This window comes from Panulirus ornatus, chromosome 9 (genome assembly GCF_036320965.1).
Source record: "Panulirus ornatus isolate Po-2019 chromosome 9, ASM3632096v1, whole genome shotgun sequence".
Taxonomy (NCBI): domain Eukaryota; kingdom Metazoa; phylum Arthropoda; class Malacostraca; order Decapoda; family Palinuridae; genus Panulirus; species Panulirus ornatus.
In genome coordinates, this window is record NC_092232.1 from 35,829,327 (window position 1) to 35,855,676 (window position 26,350).

Below are 26,350 nucleotides of genomic sequence, written 5' to 3' on the forward strand. Positions count from 1 at the left end.
CCAGTCTGTATTCATGCTAAGGAATTGCCAGATGCACAATTACTAATCCCAATACATCATCCTTTTCTCTGGCAGGATATAAATTACTGGCTGCTGGAATGATGCATTTTTGGAGAAATAATACGTTATGTAGTTGAGCAGAAAGGTTATGCTGACAGTATGGGAGTTAGGAAGAGGAGAGCAGTGGGGATGAGTGAACTGAATAGTGTTACTGCATAATTCAGGTTGCGGTGGCAGTGGAGGACGGTGTTGTGTCCAGAAAAGTGGACATGGTGGTGGTAGAGGAAGAATGGAGTATGCAGTATCCAGGGAAGGAGGGAGTGATGGGGGTATAAGGATATACCAGCCCTCTACAGAAGCAAGCAGATAAGGGCCTAAATCTGCTAGTATCTATTATTATGATTATTAAAAAAAGAAAGAAAGAAAAAAAAATTCCAACTGACCCATGACATCAATATTCACCTTCTTCATTTCCTGCTTGATGTCTTATAGTTTCCTTGGTCTCTGTCATTTTGACCTTCCATGTTCTGCCCATTTCTTTCTAATCTTTCTAAACCCCTTCATCTTTATATCTAAAATATTCCTAAATCATAAACACTTGAACAAAACTTTTAATTTATTTATAACTACATGTCCATGATGGGTAAATAAAGTACACCAAAGTGTTATAAATTCAGTGCATACAAGGTATATGTCTGATACATACATTAAATGCAATAACTGTTAACCTGTTGAAATATGAGATTTGAAATACTACTCTGAATATATTTCTGTGTATAAAGTTTAAAATTACATGAAAAACTATTATAACTACATACATAAGTGCAATAACTGTTCATCTGTTAAAATATAAAGTTTGACATACTACCTTGAATATAATTCTGTATTTAAACTCTTTAAAATTACCATAAAGACTAATATAACCAAGATATCACTGAAAATATACATTTTCCAGATGCATAACATGTTGCTTGTCTGTTTCATCCAATAAAAGTGTTAAGGGAATGAATTGCATCATCTCTATTAATCATATCAATGGAGTCTTCAAGATGAATGAGACAACAGCTTTCTGATTGGGGCAAGAATCACAGTTCCAAACATACTTTCAGCAGCATACCTTAAGTAAATTTCCAATCATATGGGTTGCTAAATTTCTTTTCAATCTAATCACCCTGACTCAACTTATTCTTTTGCCTTAGAAAAAAAAAAAGAAAGAAAAGGTATGGCATTCTGAATACATTAATAACCTCTGAAGTAAGTGATTTGTACTAAAATTCTTGGAACATTTCAGAAAGGTTTAATCCCACAAATATGGTAAGAATAAAAAAGCTGAATCATATCCTAAAATCCTAAAACAAACACCAATAAAATGGATTCCTTAAGCAATTGCCATCTATAATTTTTGGGCTCTCAATCTATCATACAGCTCTGCAGGCTTGAAGACCCCTAATTCAGTAACAATGCCACCTGTGATTAGTTCTGCTGGGGTGACATCAAATGCTGGGTTCCAGCATGATATTCCTGAAAGATGTATTCAGAACTTAGATGAAATGAACAAGGTGAAGATGAACTTTTACATCATATACATGACATGATATTCTTAACCTACTGAGAGCATTCAAAATCTGAATAGAATTACTGCTAATGAAGAGGGATGACAACTGGAAGAAAAGCAAAAGAGCTGTAGCTTAACCTAATCATGTAGGAGTTTTGCTAAGGTATAATTCTGTATGTTAGTACTTTACTTTCAGAAAGCTGTAAATATACACTAGAAAAATAAGACAATGTGTATATCTTACAAAAGCCTCAGAGGAATATTATCACTGTTTGAGGTCTCAAGTAAACCCTACCCCCAGTATGCACAGGTCTAGTGTATATCTATTTTTTGTCACCAGTTTTAGAAAATATAGAGTGACTCTCATTTGTGCATGATAAGTTCCAGGACAAGCAGAACATGCTTGATTTCAGGCCCCTAAACACCCTCATGCACCGCTTCACTAATGATATTCTCACATCCCATGCATGGGGTTGGTTGTGACCTTGCAAGGAGCCATGCTGTATCTATTTTTTCTTTGGATATATTTTTTGGCAAACAACTCATTTTCTTCATAAGAAATCAACGACATAATATGCAAAATTGGTTGCTGTTTCACAAAAACAGGAAAAAGATAAATTTCTTTTGACACTATGAAAACATGCATGTTAGTTTTCAATGCAATCAACTTGTGCTTTTGCTAACAAAAATCCAAGTATAATGAGTGTTATGTATATAAAAAAAAAAAATGGACATTTGTAAGCTTTAGATTGGTTGAACTGCTAATTGGACATGAAAAGTACTAAGGCTGATAAACTGAAAAAAAGGAATATCAAGAAACGTTTCCATTATTAATCATTTCCTTTTTAATTTTTCCCATTACTTTTAAATTTGTTTCATCTGTTTATTATCACATTAGTTAGTTTTTTTTTTTTTTTTTTTTTTATACTTTGTCGCTGTCTCCCGCGTTTGCGAGGTAGCGCAAGGAAACAGACGAAAGAAATGGCCCAACCCCCCCCATACACATGTACATACACATGTCCACACACGCAAATATACATACCTACACAGCTTTCCTTGGTTTACCCCGGACGCTTCACATGCCTTGATTCAATCCACTGACAGCACGTCAACCCCTGTATACCACATCGCTCCAATTCACTCTATTCCTTGCCCTCCTTTCACCCTCCTGCATGTTCAGGCCCCGATCACACAAAATCCTTTTCACTCCATCTTTCCACCTCCAATTTGGTCTCCCTCTTCTCCTCGTTCCCTCCACCTCCGACACATATATCCTCTTGGTCAATCTTTCCTCACTCATTCTCTCCATGTGCCCAAACCATTTCAAAACACCCTCTTCTGCTCTCTCAACCACGCTCTTTTTATTTCCACACATCTCTCTTACCCTTACGTTACTTACTCGATCAAACCACCTCACACCACCCATTGTCCTCAAACATCTCATTTCCAGCACATCCATCCTCCTGCGCACAACTCTATCCATAGCCCACGCCTCGCAACCATACAACATTGTTGGAACTACTATTCCTTCAAACATACCCATTTTTGCTTTCCGGGATAATGTTCTCGACTTCCACACATTTTTCAAGGCTCCCAAAATTTTCGCCCCCTCCCCCACCCTATGATCCACTTCCGCTTCCATGGTTCCATCCGCTGACAGATCCACTCCCAGATATCTAAAACACTTCACTTCCTCCAGTTTTTCTCCATTCAAACTCACCTCCCAATTGACTTGACCCTCAACCCTACTGTACCTAATAACCTTGCTCTTATTCACATTTACTCTTAACTTTCTTCTTCCACACACTTTACCAAACTCCGTCAGAAGAAAAGAAGAGTGAATGTTGGGGTGAAGAAGGTGGTGAGAGTAAGTGAGCTTGGGAAGGAGACCTGTGTGAAGAAGTATCAGGAGAGACTGTGTACAGAATGGAAAAAGGTGAGAACATTAGTTAGTATGAGTATCTATGTTATGGCATTTTAGAATTTTGCTAGTATTTACAGTTTGGCTGTAAAGTAATTTTAGAAAAAAAATTCATCCCTACGCAGTATAAGGTTATTACTACTTACTGCAGGTATACATTGTAATCTTTGCAGTATCATAATGATCTTACTTTATGGTGAGATGTCAAATGCTTCAGGGAGTTGCATAGGGTGCAGTAGGGTGGGTAGCAGGGTCTGGGGAGGAGTAGATGGCTGCACCTGTTGTAAGTGCAGTGCACCAAATGGGCATGGCTGGGAAAGAGGAAGCTGGGGGAAAGTCATGTTGCAGGGTGCTGCTTGTCTGCCCTGCAGTATCCCCCAGCCACTGGGCAGAGTGACCAGAAACTTGCAATATGGACCTGGGCGTACAGTCACTGCCCTGAGATTCAGAGTACTCGCAATATGGACCTGGGCATAAAGTCACTGCCTCAAGATTCAGAGTTGTCAATATCATACTCAGAGTTGGATTCACACTGTGCTATGGCATCATCCAGATCTTCATAATCTAAAGCAATGACCAGATACTGGCCAAATGCACATACGTAGTAGGGCACTGTAACCGAGTTGAACAAATGTGGTGCATTATAAGAGGCTAATATCCTGAAACAAAACCACAAACACTCATATAACAACCCTTTACATCACTTTAACACAGGGATGAGATGTTTATCATATGTACAGAGGGAAATTTCTTGAGACACAGCAGCAATCCATACACAAATGATAGTTAAATTATTGAACTAGTGAAATATAAACTACACCAAAACACATTTTATATACAGTTTTACATATGGATAATAGTGAAAGTGTGTGAAAGGGACTACAGAAAATTTCTAAAGAGGTAATGCATAGCACCTTCTGGCATGGTTACAGGGAGGTAAGTGATCCCCTTATGAAGTGCAGTGACTAAGTAGGGATGCAATACATCTCAAAAGAGTTCAATTACCATAAAAGAGCAGGATTCATATCAAAATTAGTTGAAATTAGGTGAATATACTTTTTTTGAGTGATGTAATAGTTGCTTCAGGTGCAAATTGGATGAGACTAAAAACTGAAACAACAAATATAAACATCACACAGCAGGAGGGTGTTAATTATTCCCTTCTTTTAACCCCACCTTCCTAGCTCAGTAATCAACATTTTCTACTTATCAAAAGATTCCTATCAATTGTTCTTATTTTAACTTTCCCATTTTAATTTTGCCTGTTCTACTATAATACAATAAAAACTTCAAAGCTCAAGTAAACTCTTCCTCTAAATCATATGGCTATGACAAGAGAAATACTTAATACTTTTTCTTTTATGTCGGAGGCTCTAGCCATGGACAGATGTCCACATGAAGTTCAGCAGTTGAAATACAGATTAGGTCAGTTAAATGGAAGAGACAAGGGAAAGTATTTATGAATCTTGGAGGAACTAAAAAAAACCTTGTCATCTAAAATGTGTCAGGTCATAGTTATTGGAAAAGATATGAGAGGGTAAAGAGTTCCATAGCTTTGAGGAGTAGGGCAAGAAACAGTTATCAAAACGGCCCACTCTTGAATTGCCTACAGCCACAGAGTAATCATATGATGCATCACCTTGCCATGTATGTACTATGTGGTCTAGCAAAAGGTGGAACCAAACAAGTAGTCAGCTCTTGGGGGAAAAAAGCAAAGTAATACCTATAGAAGAGGGAAAGTGATCCAACATTGCAGCACAGCACAAGTGGGTCAAGTTTAAAGTTAGCCTGAGAGAGTCATAAGTCAGACTGCTTTCGAATCAACTCTGTCAAGTAAGGATGCAGAGCTAGAACCACCCTAGAAATGAGAGCAATATTTCATCTAAGGATAGTTCAATCCTTTGTATAAACAAATCAACTGTTTGAAAGAAAACTAATTTCAAAACCTAAACAGGACTCCCAGTTTCCTAAAGGCAGACTTAGCAATTTCCACAATATGGGGTTTCCAAGATAGAGTAGATGTCACAGTAATGCTAAGTATACTCACTAAGTTAAGAGATGGAATCAAAGAACTGTCAAAGGAGAGAGGAAAGTTGCGAAGAATTTTCAATAGAGAAACTGGGTCTTGGAGGCATAAACTTAATGAGATGTTGTCTACCCCACTGAGATATCTTGTCCAAGACTGAGTTTACAGAGGAAGTTGTGCTGTAACGAGAAGCAGATTGAGTGAGAGAAGAATGAGCACAGTTGAAAGATGTAGAGGAATGCAATTCTGATTCACCAGCATATGAATGCATTCAATTACTTGTGGAAGAAAGGAGATCAATAAAAAAGGAGAAAAGTGTACGAGACAAGAGAGACCCTTGAAGGACACTGCTTTTGATGGAGAAAGAGGAAGAGGCTGATTCATCAACAACCATGGAGATAAATCGTCCAAAGAGGATGACTGATATGAAGGAAGAAAGTGAGTGAGGGAAGCCAAAAAAAAGGTAGGTTAGAGATGAGACAATGGTGCCACACCATGTCAAAAGCTTTAGATATATCAAGAGCAACTATAAAGGATTCCCCATAATCTTACATCCTCCCATATATATATATATATATATATATATATATATATATATATATATATATATATATATATATATATATATATATATACTATCCCTGGGGATAGGGGAGAAAGAATACTTCCCACGTATTCCCTGCGTGTCGTAGAAGGCGACTAAAAGGGGAGGGAGCGGGGGGGCTGGAAATCCTCCCCTCTTGTCTTTTTTTTCTCATCTTCCAAAAGAAGGAACAGAGAAGGAGGCCAGGTGAGGATATTCCCTCAGAGGCCCAGTCCTCTGTTCTTAACGCTACCTTGCTACCGCGGGAAATGGCGAGTAGTTTGAAAGAAAGAAAAGATATATATATATATATATATATATTTTTTTTCTTTCATACTATTCGCCATTTCCCGTGATAGCGAGGTAGCGTTAAGAACAGAGGACTGGGCCTTTGAGGGAATACCCTCACCTGGCCCCATTCTCTGTTCCTTCTTTTGGAAAATTAAAAAAAAAAAACGAGAGGGGAGGATTTCCAGCCACCCGCTCCCTCCCCTTTTAGTCGCCTTCTACGACACGCAGGGAATACGTGGGAAGTATTCTTTCTCCCCTATCCCCAGGGATAATATATATATATATATATATATATATATATATATATATATATATATATATATATATATTATATATATATATATGTATTTCTTTTCTTTTAAACTACTCGCCATTTCCCACGTTAGCGAGGTAGCGTTAGGAACAGAGGACTGGGCCTTTTTTTGAATATCCTCACCTGGCCCCATCTGTTCCTTCTTTTGGAAAATTAAAAAAAAAAAAAAAAAAAAAAAAAAACGAGAGGGGAGGATTTCCAGCCCCCCGCTCCCTCCCCTTTTATGCCTTCTCCAGATCCATAAATGCTACATACAAATCCATTTGCTTTTCTAAGTATTTCTCACATACATTCTTCAAAGCAAACACCTGATCCACACATCCTCTACCACTTCTGAAACCACACTGCTCTTCCCCAATCTGATGCTCTGTACATGCCTTCACCCTCTCAATCAATACCCCCCAATACAATTTACCAGGAATACTCAACAAACTTATACCTCTGTAATTTGAGCACTCACTCTTATCCCCTTTGCCTTTGTACAATGGCACTATGCACGCATTCCGCCAATCCTCAGGCACCTCACCATGAGTCATACATACATTAAATAACCTTACCATTTATGGATCTGGAGAAGGCATATGATAGAGTTGATAGAGATGCTCTGTGGAAGGTATTAAGAATGTATGGTGTGGGAGGCAAGTTGTTAGAAGCAGTGAAAAGTTTTTATCGAGGATGTAAGGCATGGGTACGTGTAGGAAGAGAGGAAAGTGATTGGTTCTCAGTGAATGTAGGTTTGCAGCAGGGGTGTGTGATGTCTCCATGGTTGTTTAATTTGTTTATGGATGGGGTTGTTAGGGAGGTGAATGCAAGAGTTTTGGAAAGATGGGCAAGTATGAAGTCTGTTGTGGATGAGAGAGCTTGGGAAGTGAGTCAGTTGTTGTTCGCTGATGATACAGCGCTGGTGGCTGATTCATGTGAGAAACTGCAGAAGCTGGTGACTGAGTTTGGTAAAGTGTGTGAAAGAAGAAAGTTAAGAGTAAATGTGAATAAGAGCAAGGTTATTAGGTACAGTAGGGTTGAGGGACAAGTCAACTGGGAGGGAAGTTTGAATGGAGAAAAACTGGAGGAAGTAAAGTGTTTTAGATATCTGGGAGTGGATCTGGCAGCGGATGGAACCATGGAAGCGGAAGTGAATCATAGGGTGGGGGAGGGGGCGAAAATTCTGGGAGCCTTGAAGAATGTGTGGAAGTCGAGAACATTATCTCGGAAAGCAAAAATGAGTATGTTTGAAGGAATAGTGGTTCCAACAATGTTGTATGGTTGCGAGGCGTGGGCTATGGATAGAGTTGTGCGCAGGAGGGTGGATGTGCTGGAAATGAGATGTTTGAGGACAATGTGTGGTGTGAGGTGGTTTGATCGAGTAAGTAATGTAAGGGTAAGAGAGATGTGTGGAAATAAAAAGAGCATGGTTGAGAGAGTAGAAGAGGGTGTTTTGAAATGGTTTGGGCACATGGAGAGAATGAGTGAGGAAACATTGACAAAGAGGATATATGTGTCAGAGGTGGAGGGAACAAGGAGAAGTGGGAGACAAACTGAAGGTGGGAGGATGGAGTGAAAAAGATTTTGAGCGATCGGGGCCTGAACATATAGGAGGGTGAAAGGCGTGCAAGGAATAGAGTGAAATGGAACAATGTGGTATACCGGGGTTGACGTGCTGTCAATGGATTGAACCAGAGCATGTGAAGTGTCTGGGGTAAACTATGGAAAGTTTTGTGGGGCCTGGATGTGCAAAGGGAGCTATGGTTTCAGTGCATTACACAAAGACAGCTAGAGACTGAGTGTGAACGAATGTGGACTTTTTTGTCTTTTCCTAGCGCTACCTCGCATGCACATGGGGGGAGGGGGGGTGTCAGTTCATGTGTGGCCGGGTGGCGGCAGGGATGGATGAACACAGCATGTATGAATATGTACACGTGTATATAAGTATATGTCTATGTATGTATATGTACATATACGTTGAAATGTATAGGTATGTGTATGTGCGCGTGTGAGCGTTTATGTATATACATGTGTATGTGGGTGGGTTGGGCCATTCTCTCGTATGTCTCCATGCGCTACCTCGCTAACACGGGAGACAGCAATAAAGTCTCTAGCTGTTATGCGTAATGCAGTGAAACCACAGCTCCCTCTCCACATCTAGGCCCCACACAACTTTCCATGGTTTACCCCAGATGCTTCAAATGGCTTGGTTCAATCCATTGACAGCACTTCTACCCTGGTATACCACATCATTCCAATTCACTATATTCCTTGCATGCCTTTCATTCTCCTGTATGTTCAGGCCCCGATTGCTCAAAATCTTTTTCACTCCATACTTCCACCTCCAATTTGGTCTCCCACTTGTCCCCGTTCCCTCCACCTTTGACACATATATTCTCTTGGTCAATCTTTCCTCACTCATTCCCTCCATGTGACCAAACCATTTCAATACACCCTCTTCTGCTCTCTCAACCACACTCTTTCTATCACCACACATCTCTCTTACCTTTTCATTCCTTACTCGATCAAACCACCTCACACCACATACTGTCCTCAAACATTTCATTTCCAACACATCCATCCTCCTCCACACAACCCTATCTCTATCTATAGCCCATGCCTCACAACCAGATAACATTGTTGGAACCACTATTCCTTCAAATATACCCACTGTTGCTTTCCAAGATAACGTTCTCGCCTTCCACACATTCTTCAACGCTCCCAGAACCTTTGCCCCCTCCCCCACACTGTGACTCACTTCTGCTTCCATGGTTCCATCTGCTGCTAAATCCACTCCCAGATATCTAAAATACTTCTCTTCCTCCAGTTTTTCTCCATTCAAAATTACCTCCCAATTTACTTCTCCCTCAACCCTACTGAACCTAATAACCTTCCTCTTATTCACACACCTTCCTCCAGTTTTTCTCCATTCAAAATTACCTCCCAATTTACTTCTCCCTCAACCCTACTGAACCTAATAACCTTCCTCTTATTCACACACACTCTCAGCTTTCTTCTTTCACACACTTTACCAAACTTAGTCACCAGCTTTTGCAGTTTCTCACCCTAATCAGCCACCAGCGCTGTATCATCAGCGAACAACAACTGACTCATTTCCGAAGCCCTCTCATCCACAACAGGCTGCTTACTTGCCCCTCTCTCTAAAACTTTTGCAGTCACCTCCCTAACCACTCCATCCATAAACAAATTAAACAGCCATGGAGAGATCATGCACCCCTGCCGCAAACCAACATTCACTGAGAATCAATCACTTTCCTCTTACACATGCCTTACATTCTCAATAAAAACTTTTCACTGCTTCTAGCACCTTACCTCCCACACCATATACTCTTAATACCTTCCACAGAGCATCTCCATCCACTCTATCATATGCCTTCTCCAGATCCATAAATGCTACATACAAATCCATTTGTTTTTCAAAGTATTTCTCACATACATTCTTCAAAGCAAACACCTGATCCACACATCCTCTACAACTTCTGAAACCACACTACTCTACCCATTCACCCTCTCAATCAATACCCTCCCATATAAGTTCCAAGGAATACTCAACAAACTTATACCTCTGTAATTTGAACACTCACCTTTATCCTCTGTGCCTTTATACAATGGTGCTATGTATGCATTCCGCTAATCCTCAGGCACTTCACCATGAACCATACATACATTAAATATTCTCACCAACCAGTCAACAACACAGTCACCCCTTTTTAATAGGTTCTACTGCAATACCATCCAAATCCACTGCCTTGTCGGCTTTCATCTTCGGCAAAGCTTTCACTACCTCTTCTTTGTTTATGAAACCATTCTCCCTGACCCCTCTCACTTCACACACCACCTTGACCAAAGCACCCTATATCTGCCACTCTACCATCAAACAGTTTCATTCAACAAACCTTCAAAATAATCACTCCATCTCCTCCTCACTTCACCATTACTTGTTATTACCTCCCCGTTAATCCCCCTTCTCCGATGTTCCCATTTGTTCTCTTGTCTTACGCACTTTATTTACCTCCTTCCAAAACATCTTTTTATCCTCCCCAAAATTTAACGATACTCACTCATCCTAACTCTTATTTGCCCTCTTTTTCAATTCTTGCACCTTTCTCTTGACCTCCTGCCTCTTTCTTTTATAAATCTCCCAGTCATTTGCACTCTTTCCCTGCAAAAATTGTCCAAATGCCTCTCTCTTCTGTTTTACTAATAATCTTACTTCTTCATCCCACCACTCACTACCCTTTCTAATCTTCCCACCTTTCTCATGCCATAGGCATCTTTTGCGCAAGCCATCACTGCTTCCCTAAATACATCCCATTCCTCCCCCAAACCCCTTACGTCATTTGCTCTCACTTTTTTCCATTATGCACTCAATCTCTCCTGGTACTTCCTCACAAAAGTCTCCTTTCCAAGCTCACTTACTCTCACCACTCTCTTCACCCCAACATTCTCTCTTCTATTCTGAAAACCTCTACAAATCTTCACCTTCACCTCCAGAAGATAATGATCAGACATCCCTCCTTTGCACCTCTCAGCACATTAACATCCAAAAGTCTCTCTTTCACACGCCTATCAATTTACACGTAATCCAATAACGCTCTCTTGCCATCTCTCCTACTTATATATGTATACTTATGTATATCTCTCTTTTTCAAACCAAGTATTCCCAATCACCAGTCCTTTTTCAGCACACAAATTTACAAGCTCTTCACCATTTCCATTTGCAACAATGAACACCCTATGTACACCAATTATACCCCCAACTGCTACATAACTCACCTTTGCATTCAAATAATCCATCACTATAACCCAGTCTCATGCATCAAAGCTGTTATTACATTCACTCAGCTGCTCCCAAAACACTTGCCTCTCATGATCTTTCTTCTTCCAACCAGGTGCATAGGCACCAACAATCACCCATCTCTTTCCATCCCATAACTCCTGCTTCAGAAGTAGTGCTACTACTTCCTTTGCTCTTGTCCTCTCACCAACCCCTGACTTTACTCCCAAGACATTCCCAAACCACTCTTCCCCTTTACCTTTAAGCTTCATTTCTTATCCCTGGTGATAGGTGAGAAAGAATACTTCCCACGCATTTCCCGCGTGACGTACAAGGTGACTATAGGGGACGGGAGGGGGGGGGGGGCTAGAAACCCACCCCTTCTTGTATTTCAACTTTCTAAAAAGGGAAACAGAAGGAGTCATGCAGGGAGTGCTCATCCTCTTCGAAGGCTAAGATTGGGGTGTCTAATGCATGGGATGAGAAAAAAGGAGAGCTAGTAGTATGTTTGAGGAAAGTAACCTAGATGTTTATAATATATATCTAAATATCACTGGGGATAGGGGAGAAAGAATACTTCCCATGCATTCCTCACATGTCGTAGAAGGTGACTAAAGGGGATGGAGGCGGGGACTAGAAACCTCCCCTCCTTGTATTTCAGCTTTCTAAAAGGGGAAACAGAAGAACGAGGCACGTGGGGAGTGCTCATCCTCCTTGAAGGCTCAGATTGGGGTGTCTAAATGTGTGTGGATGTAACCAAGATGTGAAAAAGGAGACAATGGTAGTACATTTGAGGAAAGGAACCTGGATGTTTTGGCTCTTAGTGAAACGAAGATCAAGGATAAAGGGGAAGAATGGTTTGGGAATGTCTTGGGAGTAAAGTCAGGGGTTAGTGAGAGGACAAAAGCAAGGGAAGGAGTAGTAATACTCCTGAAACAGGAGTGGTGGGAGTATGTGATAAGAGTATAAGAAAGTAAACTCTAGATTGATATGGGTAAAACTCAAAGTGGATGGAGAGAGATGGGCGATTATTGGTGCATATGCACCTGGGCATGAAAAGTAAGATCATGAGAGGCAAGTGTTTTGAGAGCAGCTGAGTGAGTGTGTTAGTAGTTTTGATGCACAAGACCAGGTTATAGTGATGGGTGATTTGAATGCAGAGGTGAGTAATGTGGCAGTTGAGGGAATAATTGGTGTACATGGGGTGTTCTGAGTTGTAAATGAAAATGGTAAAGAGCTTGTAGATCTATCTGCTGAAAAAGGGCTGGTGATTGGGAATACCTGGTTTAAAAAGAGAGATATACATAAGTATACATATGTAAGTAGGAAAGATGGCCAGAGAGCATTACTGGATTACGTGTTAATTGATAGGTGCATGAAAGAGAGACTTTTGGACGTTAATGTACTGAGAGGTGCAACTGGAGGGATGTCTGATCATTATCTTCTGGAGGCGAAGGTGAAGGTTTGTAGAGGTTTTCAGAAAAGAAGAGAGAATGTTGGGGTGAAGAGGGTGGTGAGAGTAAGTGAGCTTGGGAAGGAGACTTGTGTGAGGAAGTACAAGGAGAGACTGAGTACAGAATGGAAAAAGGTGAGAACACAGGACGTAAGGGGAGTGGGGGAGGAATGGGATGTATTTAGGGAAACAGTAATGGCTTGCGCAAAAGATGCTTGTGGCATGGGAAGTATGGGAGGTGGGCAGATTAGAAAGGGTAGTGAGTGGTGGGATGAAGAAGTAAGATTATTAGTAAAACAGAAGAGAGAGGCATTTAGAAAATTTTTGCAGGGAAATAATGCAAATGACTGGGAGATGTATAAAAGAAAGAGGCAGGAGGTCAAGAGAAAGGTGCAACAGGTGAAAAAGAGGGCAAATGAGAGTTGGGGAGAAAGAGTATCATTAAATTTTAGGGAGAATAAAAAGATGTTTTGGAAGGAGGTAAATAAAGTGCGTAAGACAAGGGAACAAATGGGAACATCAGTGAAGGGGGGTTAATGGGGAGGTGATAACAAGTAGTGGTGATGTGAGAAGGAGATGAAGTGAGTATTTTGAAGGTTTGTTGAATGTGTTTGATGATAGAGTGGCAGATATAAGGTGTTTTGGACGAGGTGGTGTGCAAAGTGAGAGGATTAGGGAGAATGATTTGGTAAACAGGGAAGAGGTAGTAAAAGCTTTGCGGAAGATGAAAGCCGGCAAGGCAGCGGGTTTGGATGGTATTGTAGTGGAATTTATTAAAAAAGGTGGTGACTGCATTGTTGACTGATTGGTAAGGTTATTTAATGTATGCATGACTCATGGTGAGGTGCCTGAGGATTGGCGGAATGCTTGCACAGTGCCATTGTACAAAGGCAAAGGGGATAAGAGTGAGTGCTCAAATTACAGAGGTCTAAGTTTGTTGAGTATTCCTGGGAAATTATATGGGAGGGTATTTATTGAGAGGGTGAAGGCATGTACAGAGCATCAGATTGGGGAAGAGCAGTGTGGTTTCAGAAGTGGCAGAGGATGTGTGGATCAGGAGTTTGCTTTGAAGAATGTATGTGAGAAATACTTACAAAACCAATGGATTTGTATGTAGCATTTATGGATCTGGAGAAGGCATATGATACAGCTGATAGAGATGCTCTGTGGAAGATATTAAGAATATATGGTGTGGGAGGCAAGTTGTTAGAAGCAGTGAAAAGTTTTTATCGAGGATGTAAGGCATGTGTAGTGTAGTAAGAGAGGAAAGTGATTGGTTCTCAGTGAATGTAGGTTTGCAGCAGGGGTGTGAGATGTCTCCATGGTTGTTTAATTTGTATATTGATGGGGTTGATAGGGAGGTGAATGCAAGATTTTTGGAAAGAGGGGCAAGTATGCAGTCTGTTGTGGATGAGAGAGCTTGGGAAGTGAGTCAGTTGTTGTTCGCTGATGATACAGCGCTGGTGGCTGATTCATGTGAGAAACTGCAGAAGCTGGTAACTGAGTTTGGTAAAGTGTGTGAAAGAGGAAAGTTGAGAGTAAATGTGAATAAGAGCAAGGTTATTAGGTACAGCAGGGTTGAGGGACAAGTCAATTGGGAGGTAAGTTTGAATGGAGAAAAACTGGAGGAAGTGAAGTGTTTTAGATATCTGGGAGTGGATTAGGCAGCAGATGGAACCATGGAAGCGGAAGTGAATCACAGGGTGGGGGAGGGGGCGAAAATTCTGGGAGCTTTGAAGAATGTGTGGAAGTCGAGAACATTATCTCAAAAAGCAAAAATGGGTATGTTTGAAGAACAGTGGTTCCAACAATGTTGTATGGTTGCAAGACGTGGGCTATGGATAGAGTTGTGTGCAGGAGGGTGGATGCGCTGGAAATGAGATGTTTGAGGACAATATGTGGTGTGAGGTGGTTTCATCAAGTACGTAATAATAGGGTAAGAGAGATGTGTGGTAATAAAAGGAGTGTGGTTGAGAGAGCAGAAGAGGGTGTTTTGAAATGAGTGAGGAAGATTGACCAAGAGGATATATGTGTCAGAGGTGGAGGGAACGAGAAGTGGGAGGCCAAATTGGAGTTGGAAAGATGGAGTGAAAAAGATTTTGAGTGATTGGGGCCTGAACATGCGGGAGGGTGAAAGGCATGCAAGGAATAGAGTGAATTGGAACGATGTGGTATACGGGGTTCGACGTGCTGTCGATGGATTGAACCAGGGCATGTGAAGCGTCTGGGGTAAACCATGGAAAGTTCTGTGGGGCCTGGATGTGGAAAGGGAGCTGTAGTTATGGTGCATTACTACATGACTGCTAGAGCCTGTGAACGAATGTGTCCTTTGTTGTCTTTTCCTAGCGCTACCTTGCACAAATGCAGGGGGAGGGGGTTGTTTTTTCATGTGTGGCGGGGTGGCGATGGGAATGAATAAAGGCAGACAGTATGAATTAAGTACCTGTGTATATATGTATATGTCTGTGTGTGTGTATATATATGTATACGTTGAGATGTATAGGTATGTATATGTGCGTGTGTGGACGTGTATGTATATACATGTGTATGTGGGTGGGTTGGGCCATTCTTTCGTCTGTTTCCTTGTGCTACCTCGCTAACGCGGGAGGCAGTGACAAAGCAAAATAAATAAATAAATAAATAGTATATGTATATAATAAAGATGGAGATGGAGTGAGTATTTTGAAGGTTTGTTGAATGTGTTAGATGACAGAGTGGCAGATATAGAGTGTTTTGGTCGAGGTGGTGTGCGAAGTGAGAGTGTCAAGGAGAATGGTTTGGTAAACAGAGAAGAGGTAGTAAAAGTTTTGTGGAAGATGAAAGCCGGTAAGGCAGTAGGTTTGGATGGTATTGCACAGAGACATCACACACCCCTGCCGCAAACCTACATTCACTGAGAACCAATCACTTTCCTCTCTTACTACACGTACACATGCCTTACATCCTCGATAAAAACTTTTCACTGCTTCTAACAACTTGCCTCCCACACCATATATTCTTAATACCTTCCACAGAGCATCTCTATCAACTCTATCATATCCCTTCTCCAGATCCTTAAATGCTACATACAAATCCATTTGCTTTTCTAAGTATTTCTCACATACATTCTTCAAGCAAACACCTAATCCACACATCCTCTGCCACTTCTGAAACCACACTGCTCTTCCCCAATCTGATGCTCCGTACATGCCTTCACTTTCTCAATCAATACCCTCCCACATACTTTCCCAGGAATACTCAACAAACTTATACCTCTGTAATTTGAGCACTCACCTTTGTCCACTTTGCCTTTGTGCAATGGCACTATGCAAGCCTTCCGCCAATCCTCAGGCACCTCACCATGAATCATACATACATTAACTAACCTTACCAACCAGTCAACAATACAGTCACCCCCTTTTTTAATAAATTCCACTGCAATGCCATCTAAACCCGCTGCCTTTTCGGCTTTCATTTTCCACAAAGCTTTTACTACCTCTTCCCTGTTTTCCAAATCATCCTCCCTAACCCTCTCACTTTGCACATCACCTCCACCAAAACACTCTATATCTGCCGCTCTATCATCAAACACATTCAACAAACCTTCAAAATACTCACTCCATCTCCTTCTCACATCACCACTACTTGTTATCACCTCCCTATTAGCCCCTTTCACTGAAGTTCCCATTTGTTCCCTTGTCTTACGCACTTTATTTACCTCCTTCCAAAACATCTTTTTATTCTCCCTGAAATTTAATGATACTCTCTCGCCCCAACTCTCATTTGCCCTCTTTTTCACCTCTTGCACCTTTCTCTTGACCTACTGCCTCAATCATCCAAATGCCTCTCTCTTCTCTTTCACTAATAGTCTTACTTCTTAATCCCACCACTCACTACCTTTTCTAATCTGCCCACCTCCCACGCTTCTCATGCCACAAGCATCTTTGGTGCAAGCAAAATCCTCAAAACTCACTAAATAAATGAAAGGTCATCCACAGCTTTCATGTTTTCCAAGACTATTTCCAGGGGAAAGACGCAGAACAATACGAAGAGGCACATGGAAAAACCTAAGCATGAATGAAGGCTCCTCACCTAACCATCAATACCTAAGAAACAGCTTTTACGCTTGATTCACCAGTACCTGAGGAGCATGAACTTCGTCTGTCTATCCATCTATGACACCCGTTCCCTTTCTGCCTTTGGGTAGCCATGGTATAAAAAGAAAAAAAAAAAAAAGTCTTCACAACTGGTCGGTCCCAGAGCTGCTTCTTAGCCTTAATGTGTCTCCCTTAACAGGCCACTGGCAGAGGGGCAACTCTAGTGTAGTACTTTCAGAGGTTACTACCTGATATTCCCACCAACTACTTCCACCTAATATGTCTACCTAATGTTCCTGCCTAATTTTCCAACCTACTATTTCTACCTAATGCTCCCACCTTATGTTCCTATCTACATAAATCTACTCTTTCTACCTAATGATTCTGTCTAATGTTCCTACCTACAACTTCTATCCTTTGCTCTTACCATTTTACCAAAAGGCAGGGCTAGTGCATAGCACTTACCACAAGAACATCTAATGTTACAAAGAATGAGTTGTGTGAGATAAGTGTTATGTGTGATGAGGAGAGTACATGTTTGTTGATAAAATGTCAGCATCCACATCAGGGTGAGGTAGAAAGAAAAGACAGCTACCTGGGTCTGAGGAATGCAACTTGACAACCACTGAAGTGCAGACTCACCATGCAGATGTCACTAACCCTCCTAAGGTTGAAGCAGGTAGTACCAGTAGTATAACTCCCTTGTTGCTGGCTGTCTACCATCTACATGTATTATATGGTATTTTCTCAAGAAAGAATGAGCATAGTGCATTTTAAGTTATAATGAATGGAGTGAGTGGCTGACAAGGATGCTTCTTTATATTGTTTTTTCTATGTCAATAAAAACAAAGGTATGAGTGTGGAAATAATCAAAATAAAATTTCTATTTCAAATAAAAAATAGTATATCAATGCAAAAGGTAAGTTAATATACTGAATATAAACTAAAGCGTTTTTGAGTTTGTCATCACATCAGATATCTGATCTGTTGTAGGACCACTTTGATGGAGGGAAAAATATATATTTGAACCACAGTTTATATGTTCCTCTTATAAATAATGCATCAAAGAAAGATAAAGACAAATGAAACCACATTTTTCACTTATCAGAGTAGATTTTCTGATACTGAGGAACTCTGTTCTGGCCCCACATACCTCTATTCATATCCAGTCAATGAGAGGGCTCGGTCCTATTCATGGAATTCTATGCCTATAGCAGTCTAAATATGACCCCACTCAGCCCTACAAGACTTTTGGTAACATCATAAGAATACACTATAACAATGTACACAGACAAAATTTTCTAATCTACTGAAAAACCCTGAAACTTTTGATCATTCTCATGCTTACCTGGGGAAGCAATTCTAACTCCGGCAACATCTGTCATCTCTGTGTGTGGTCGTTCTTCAATTGGGATGTCCTTTCCTTCAGCTAGGCTTAGGTCAATGGATGTTGTTGGTGCACACACATAAAATGGAACGTTGTGATGTTTAGCAACAACTGCTAACTGTAAAATATGATAAAACTTACTGTCAGCTGTGTGATATAACATTCATGAAATTCAAATTCATCAAGTTAATTTTCCTTCACAACAAATGGATTCTTTTTTCCTTTCAGTACATTACATCAATACATTCTATTTGTTAAGCATTTCCAAAAGCAAATCAGGGTGGCCAATGCAGAATGCCATTAAACATGACATGCTTATCCCCCTAATGTTCCTCAATTACCACCTCTCTACTGTGCAAAGTTACACACACATATACATACTGCATATGGTAACAGTGGTTATCAACAAATATATATGTATACACAAGATTACACAATAGGGCAACATGAAAACAAAGCGATCTTCCTGTAACACACAAATAGCAATCATACACAAAAGATGTTCAAGTGATGGGGCCCTGTAAGTGTAGAACTCCCTTCTCATACAGTACAAATAAGTAAATATGAAAAGTAATCAGACACACTGTATACTACTGGAAGCTGATTAAGTGAGATATACAGGCAGGAATAAGGGATAACACCTTCACCAGGTTTAGGATTACCAATGGTAAAGGGAACAAGGATGCTGGTAAGAGGCATATTCTCAAAGATGGCTAGGATTGTAGGTGGAGTGCAGAAGGGTTCAGTCTTAAGCCCCAATGCAATATTCGGTGTATGTAAATTACTTGCTAGAAGGACTAAATTCATATCTAAACGTGTGAGGATGATGCCAAGGTCAGGGTCGAGAAAACTGAGAAACTGAAGGGGGAGTTGAGGTGTTGGCAAATGCATTATTGGGCATTTTTGTAAGACCATGGGCTATCATCTAAGTAATGAATTCTAATCACTGTTAATATAATGTTTAAAAAGGTGACGCCTATATAATCATCGGGTGATGATAATATCATACCCTATTTGTTCTGCACTGATGCCTCATACCTTCCCTGATGTCTTATACATCTCCAAGGAAAACAGTCAAATTTTTTCTATGGCTACAGTCATAAGGGAAGTAGGGAATGAAGACAATTCCATCGGCGTACAGAGGAACCTAGGCAAACTCTAAAGTTGGTAAGATGAAATGAGGATGAGATTCAATCCTGTCAGGTACAAAGTAATGAGGATAGGATACAGTAAAAAAAAGGTCATAGTATGAATTCTATTCAGTGGAGATAAGCTATTGGGATCCATATGCAAAACAAGATCTTTGTACCTAATCTGTCACCAGAGTTTCACATCATAAGAAATGTAAAAGAAGTAAACTCTGCTGAAAAATATCAAAACTGCATATAAGTGTATGCATATAGAAATGTTTGGTAAGCTATTTTCAATATACATTACACTGAAACTCGATTATGCCTTTCAGGTCAAGTCATTGCACCTAAGGAGACAAAAATATGATTAGAATGGTTCAAAGAACAACCAACTGGACACCAGAATCAAAAATGACGAGCTAAAATGAAAGGTTGAAGGCTACAAAGCTGTCCACCTTAAAGATGAGAAGAGAGAAAGGTAACCTGATAATGGCCTTCAAGTCCCTCAATCAACTAAATGACACTGAGGGTAACAAAGGGCATCAACAGAAGCTAAAAAGAGAATGGTTATGAATTATGTAATGAAATACTATTTCATACATGGGTATTGAATGGTTGGAATGGTCTAAGCAAGGAAACTGTGAATGCTGACAACTCACAAAGGTTTAACTGTATTCCTAATAGTACAAAAAGTACAAGAGATGTAGCCCCATTAGCATTAAACATTCTCCCTGTAATGTTCAAAGACATCATCATTCCTAACCTGTCACCCAAGTTCAAAATTTGGAGAACAGTAAAAGAGATGAACTGTCAAGTAGCAAATATCAAAATAGCATTAAAATAAACAGATAAGGAAATACTCAGCATGCTGTTCACATTCTTCATTAGAACAAAAATAGAATAGGCTTCTCTGGTTTGGTCATTCTATTTAAAGAAGTATAAAGACCTAACACAGAAGGTACATGGGAGAATAACAAAGAAGGTACTAGAATCAAGAGAGACAGAAAGGGGTTAGAGGCCTTAAATTTGCCTACAATGGATGAGAGAAGAGTGACAGGTGACTGATCCAACCTTTAAGTTTTTACATTAGCTTGATGTTGAGAGTGTACATTTCTTTGAAAGATGTATGAATATAGCAACCAAAGGATATAACATGAAACTAGAAGACTTTAATAAAAGGATATAAAGAAGTACTCTTACAGTATAAGAGGAGTGGATGAATGAAATACAGTGAACGAGAAAACCATAAATCCAGATAGCATACAGATGTATTCTTAAAAAGTTGTATGATTGAAGAGTTGTTCAAGAGATGGGTTCCTATGAAAGTAAAATTTCCTCCTCATACAGTAAAAATGATTAATCACACAAAATGCAGGATGACATTTAGCTGTTTTCAAAGAATAATGAATAATGTATGGGTGAAGGGAAAAGAGCCTAATTGATTATTCTGAGGCTGAAGATAATCACAAAGTAGAGGTAATGAAAGAGCAGCAGAAATCTGGGAATCTGAAATTGTTAGGCATGAGTGAAACAAACTGCATATGGATGTTTGAAAACTGTATGACTGCAGAGATGGTTCAAGAGATCAAGGCCACATGAGTGTAAAACTCCTTCCCTGTATAGCAAAAACAGCTAATTACAACACAGGTAACAATAAAAAAAATGTAGGAAGACATTCAATCCAACAATGAACAATGCTGGGAGATGGGGCATAAGCTAAAAGACTCTGGGGCTGAAAATAACTACAAAGCTGAGGTAATTCAAAAAGGGCAGAAATCTGGGGATTCTGAAATAGTTAGACTGAATGAAATTCTGTACTGTATAAAACCATGGAGGAGGCACTGTGTATAGTCAGAGAAAGGTCAGTCAGGAAAGCAAAAGGCACAATGGATGGAAAAATCAAATGGCAAATGGATGGAAGAATTAAGTGGACAAAGATCAATCAAGACAAGTGCAGAGTGATGAAAATGCAAACTTTAGAAAAGATTAAAGAGAAGGAAAAGACCACAGCATAACTGCATGAAATAACAGAAAGGAGGACCACTAAGCAAAAGGAAGAAGGTGTACAGAGGGAGAGTATCAGACATAAGTCCATGTTGATCTCTAAGCTGGAAAGGACAAACTTCCAAACAATGAAGAAAGAGAAGCTAGAAGGAGAGCAATTCAAAAAGCTACTTGACATGTACCTGACAAATGCAGCTCAAAAAATACAAGTAAGAAGAATAGGGAAATACAGACAAGGCAAGATACTAGGGAAGGTTACTGAGGATGGTATATATGGTGAAGAATTGTACAGTTAAGAGGAGCTACAGCACACAAATAAAACTGCAGAGAAAAGGCATTCTAAGAAATGATTTTTAGGAGTGACAATGCAAGACAAGAGATAGAGAAAACCAAAGAAAACTGATAAATGGCAAAAAATGAGAGGAAACAGGTCAAGCCATAGTTAGGTACAACACTCCAACTTCTAAACAAGGAGGCTGGAACTACTTAGCAGCTGTACATCAGAGGGTTCTGTACACATATGTAGGTGGGCTGGCAGCAAATAGAGAGGGAGCTTGAGATCACAGACCACATCAGAGGAAACAAACCCAACAATGTTGGTGTAGCAAAGACAAAACACACTGAAGAACTTAAGTCTACCTTTACCTGCACAGAGGGGTTCATGACAGAAAGGATGGACAGATAAAGCATGTGAGGGATTGGCCCTCTTTGTGAGATATCATAAAATTCCAGGAAATATCAATGGCTGGCACTTTTGAACAGTACATAATGGGCAAAATTACTGTGAGAAGGATAAGCAGTCAGTACACAACCCTGCAATGATCCAGAGTAGAAATACAATAAGAGCAATGACGAAGCAGAGGATGGTGAAGGAAGTGGTACAACACTTCCTTACTAGAGATGACAAAACAAAGATAATGTGGAATTTCAATTACAGGGAAATTAGACTGGGAAAATGTAAGTTCTCATAATCACAGAGAATCCTATAAATAGAAAGGAATACAAAGTATAGTAACAGACCATTTGGTCCTTACAAGGCTGTTTATAATATTGGAAGAAATCACAGATTAGTGTGGTAAAAGACATACAGATGTTTCAAAGAGAAAAATCTGTAAGATATTTGTTTAACCAAGTAGGCACAAAGTCAGCTGTGGATTTGAAATGAAATATTCATCATGTCTATCCAACTACTTTACCAGGTAAATCATCTCCAATGTTAACAATTCTACTGAAGAAAAGTTTCTTTGCCTCATCTGAGGTAAAATGTTTATTCATGAGTTTATACCCACTACTAAGAGTGAAAATCAAATTACTCTATCCCTAGGTAGCTTGTTAAACTGAGTTAACTGTAACCTTTGATAGTGCTGAATAACCATATTAGATCACCACTTCTTTTCAAAGCTAAATAAATTCAGATAGTTTTATTGGCTCTCATTAGTTTGTTTCTCAGTATGGGAATCATCTTGATAGCTTCCCTCTCTAATCTCTCCATTCTGTTTTGTCTTTTTAAAGTAGGGGGAACAAGTGTGAACACAAAATTCAAGGCATGGATGCACCAGTAAATTACAAAGAGTAAGTATAATTTCCCTTAGCTAAGAATCCAAGAGTTTTCTTTGCCCTTATTAAGATTTCTGTGACCAGCTTAGTTTTAGGTCACCATGGACAAATACAACAAAGTTCTTTTTTCTTCCTTTACTTTATACTGTAGCTTGCCTTTTCATTTCTACTAACAGCATGTAAATCTTTGCACATACAAATACTAAAATTCATTTGCCCCCTGGGAACATAATCCATCAGTTTGTTAATGTCACTTTGAAGATGCAAACAGATTTTCTGTTGTAGATTTAATCCCCTCTTTCTCCCTTCATATCATCTGCAAATTTCAATATCTTACAATGCAGCCCACTATATATCATTAACAGAAGTAAGAAAAAGAACCAGTCCTGCAACTGATTCCTGTAACATACCATTTGTTGCAACTATCCATTATAAGACATAATCAGTAATCACTACCCTTTGTTTATAGCCCATCATCCAATTTCCTAACAATCAAATTCTTTCTTCTTTCACACTTGATTGCTGTTTCCCGCATTAGTGAGGGAGTGCCAGGAACAGATTTAGAAAGGCTACATCTGCTCACATCCATCCTCTGGCTATCATATGTAATGCACCATAAAAGTACAACCCCAATTGTATCACAGACATAGATTCCTAGAATATACACAGGAGAACTTCCATCACAAAATCATGAAGCATGAAAGAGTCTGGGTAAGAAAATATAGTATCTCTGCTTGACACCGTCTTTAAACATAATAACACAGAATAAGAACATTTGGTAAACAGAGAAGAGGTAGTAAAAGCTTTGCGGAAGATGAAAGCCGGCAAGGCAACAGGTTTGGATGGTATTGCAGTGGAATTTATTAAAAAAGGGGGTGACTGTATTGTTGACTGGTTGGTAAGGTTATTTAATGTAAGTATGACTCACGGTGAGGTGCCTGAGGATTGGCGGAATGAGTGCATAGTGCCATTGTACAAAGGCAAAGGGGATAAGAGTGAGTGCTCCAATTACAGAGGTCTAAGTTTGTTGAGTATTCCTGGTAAATCATATGGGAGGGTATTGATTGAGAGGGTGAAGACATGTACAGAGCATCAGATTGGGGAAGAGCAGTGTGGTTTCAGAAGTAGTAGAGGATGTGTGGATCAGGTGTTTGCTTTGAAGAATGTATGTGAGAAATACTTAGAAAAGCAAATGGATTTGTATGTAGCATTTATGGATCAGGAGAAGGCATATGATAGAGTTGATAGAGATGCTCTGTGGAAGGTATTAAGAATATATGGTGTGGGAGGCAAGTTGTTAGAAGCAGTGAAAAGTTTTTATCGAGGATGTAAGGCATGTGTACGTGTAGGAAGAGAGGAAAGTGATTGGTTCTCAGTGAATGTAGGTTTGTGGCAGGGGTGTGTGATGTCTCCATGGTTGTTTAATTTGTTTATGGATGGGGTTGTTAGGGAGGTGAATGCAAGAGTTTTGGAAAGAGGGGCAAGTATGAAGTCTGTTGGGGATGAGAGAGCTTGGGAAGTGAGTCAGTTGTTGTTCGCTGATGATACAGCGCTGGTGGCTGATTCATGTGAGAAACTGCAGAAGCTGGTGACTGAGTTTGGTAAAGTGTGTGAAAGAAGAAAGTTAAGAGTAAATGTGAATAAGAGCAAGGTTGTTAGGTACAGTAGGGTTGAGGGTCAAGTCAATTGGGAGGTAAGTTTGAATGGAGAAAAACTGGAGGAAGTGAAGTGTTTTAGATATCTGGGAGTGGATCTGGCAGCGGATGGAACCATGGAAGCAGAAGTGGATCATAGGGTGGGGGAGGGGGCGAAAATTCTGGGGGCCTTGAAGAATGTGTGGAAGTCGAGAACATTATCTCGGAAAGCAAAAATGGGTATGTTTGAAGGAATAGTGGTTCCAACAATGTTGTATGGTTGCGAGGCATGGGCTATGGATAGAGTTGTGCGCAGGAGGATGGAGGTGCTGGAAATGAGATGTTTGAGGACAATGTGTGGTGTGAGGTGGTTTGATCGAGTGAGTAACGTAAGGGTAAGAGAGATGTGTGGAAATAAAAAGAGCGTGGTTGAGAGAGCAGAAGAGGGTGTTTTGAAGTGGTTTGGGCACATGGAGAGAATGAGTGAGGAAAGATTGACCAAGAGGATATATGTGTCGGAGGTGGAGGGAACGAGGAGAAGAGGGAGACCAAATTGGAGGTGGAAAGATGGAGTGAAAAAGATTTTGTGTGATCGGGGCCTGAACATGCAGGAGGGTGAAAGGAGGGCAAGGAATAGAGTGAATTGGAGCGATGTGGTATACCGGGGTTGACGTGCTGTCAGTGGATTGAATCAAGGCATGTGAAGCGTCTGGGGTAAACCATGGAAAGCTGTGTAGGTATGTATATTTGTGTGTGTGGACGTATGTATATACATGTGTATGGGGGTGGGTTGGGCCATTTCTTTCGTCTGTTTCCTTGCGCTACCTCGCAAACGCTGGAGACAGCGGGAAAAAAAAAAAAAAAAAAAAGAACATTATTATCAAATATGGTTCACTTATCACAATATAAATTGTGTAATGCTCGAGTTTGATTCTATGGTGGAGGAAGACTCAAGAGGGGGATCAGTGTGGGCACAAGAGGAAATACACTCATGGCAACTACATAAAGCTGATCAAGGTTTTTGAAGGTATAAATTGGGGAAAAAAGTTCTATAAAAAAAAAAACTCATGCTTGGGGCTTCAGTCATGGACAAAAGTCCTAGGCCAGGTCTTAACTGAAATATGGAAAGATTAATCAAAGGAGAAAAGTGGAGACAAGGAAAGACTTTATGGATTATAAAGAAAGTAAAAAAAAAAAAAACCTGTTTTCTAAAAAGTGCCAGGCCATAGTTATTGGGAGAGATATGAAAGGGGACAGAGTTTCAAAGCTTCAAGGTGTAGGGAAAGAACCAGTTATCAAAATGGTAAACTCTTGAGTTGCCAACAGTCACACAGCAATCATGTGATGCACCAGCTTACTGAGTACAGAGTGGCCTTGCTAGTGATGAGGGCACACAAGCAGCCAGGTTTAGGGAGTGAAAACCAAAGTAATACATTTAGAAGAGAAAGGTGAACCAAAATTGTGGTGTATGGCATGTGAGTCAAGTTTTGAAGTTAGCCTGGGAGGGTTCATAATTCAGACCACTTTAAGTTCAACTCTGTTGAGTAAGGTTGAAGAGTTAGAACCATCCTATATAGAGGGACAGATCAATCCTTTGTATTACAGAGCAACTTTGGTAGAAAAAAAATTTCAACGCCTAA

General features: G+C 40.0%; 1 protein-coding gene across 2 annotated transcripts in view; it reads right to left on the reverse strand.

The window, feature by feature from the left end:
* Positions 1-598: 598 nt before the first annotated feature.
* Positions 599-26,350, reverse strand: part of LOC139750339 (methylthioribose-1-phosphate isomerase) — a 155,246-nt gene continuing 129,494 nt past the window's right edge. For both annotated transcript variants that reach the window (XM_071665020.1, XM_071665019.1), the window contains exons 5-6: positions 18,347-18,503; positions 599-1,521 (exon numbers count right to left, since the gene is read on the reverse strand). In XM_071665020.1, coding sequence (XP_071521121.1) covers positions 1,394-1,521; positions 18,347-18,503 — 285 coding nt within the window. In that variant the 3' untranslated portion in view covers positions 599-1,393. The remainder of the gene's footprint in view (positions 1,522-18,346; positions 18,504-26,350) is intronic.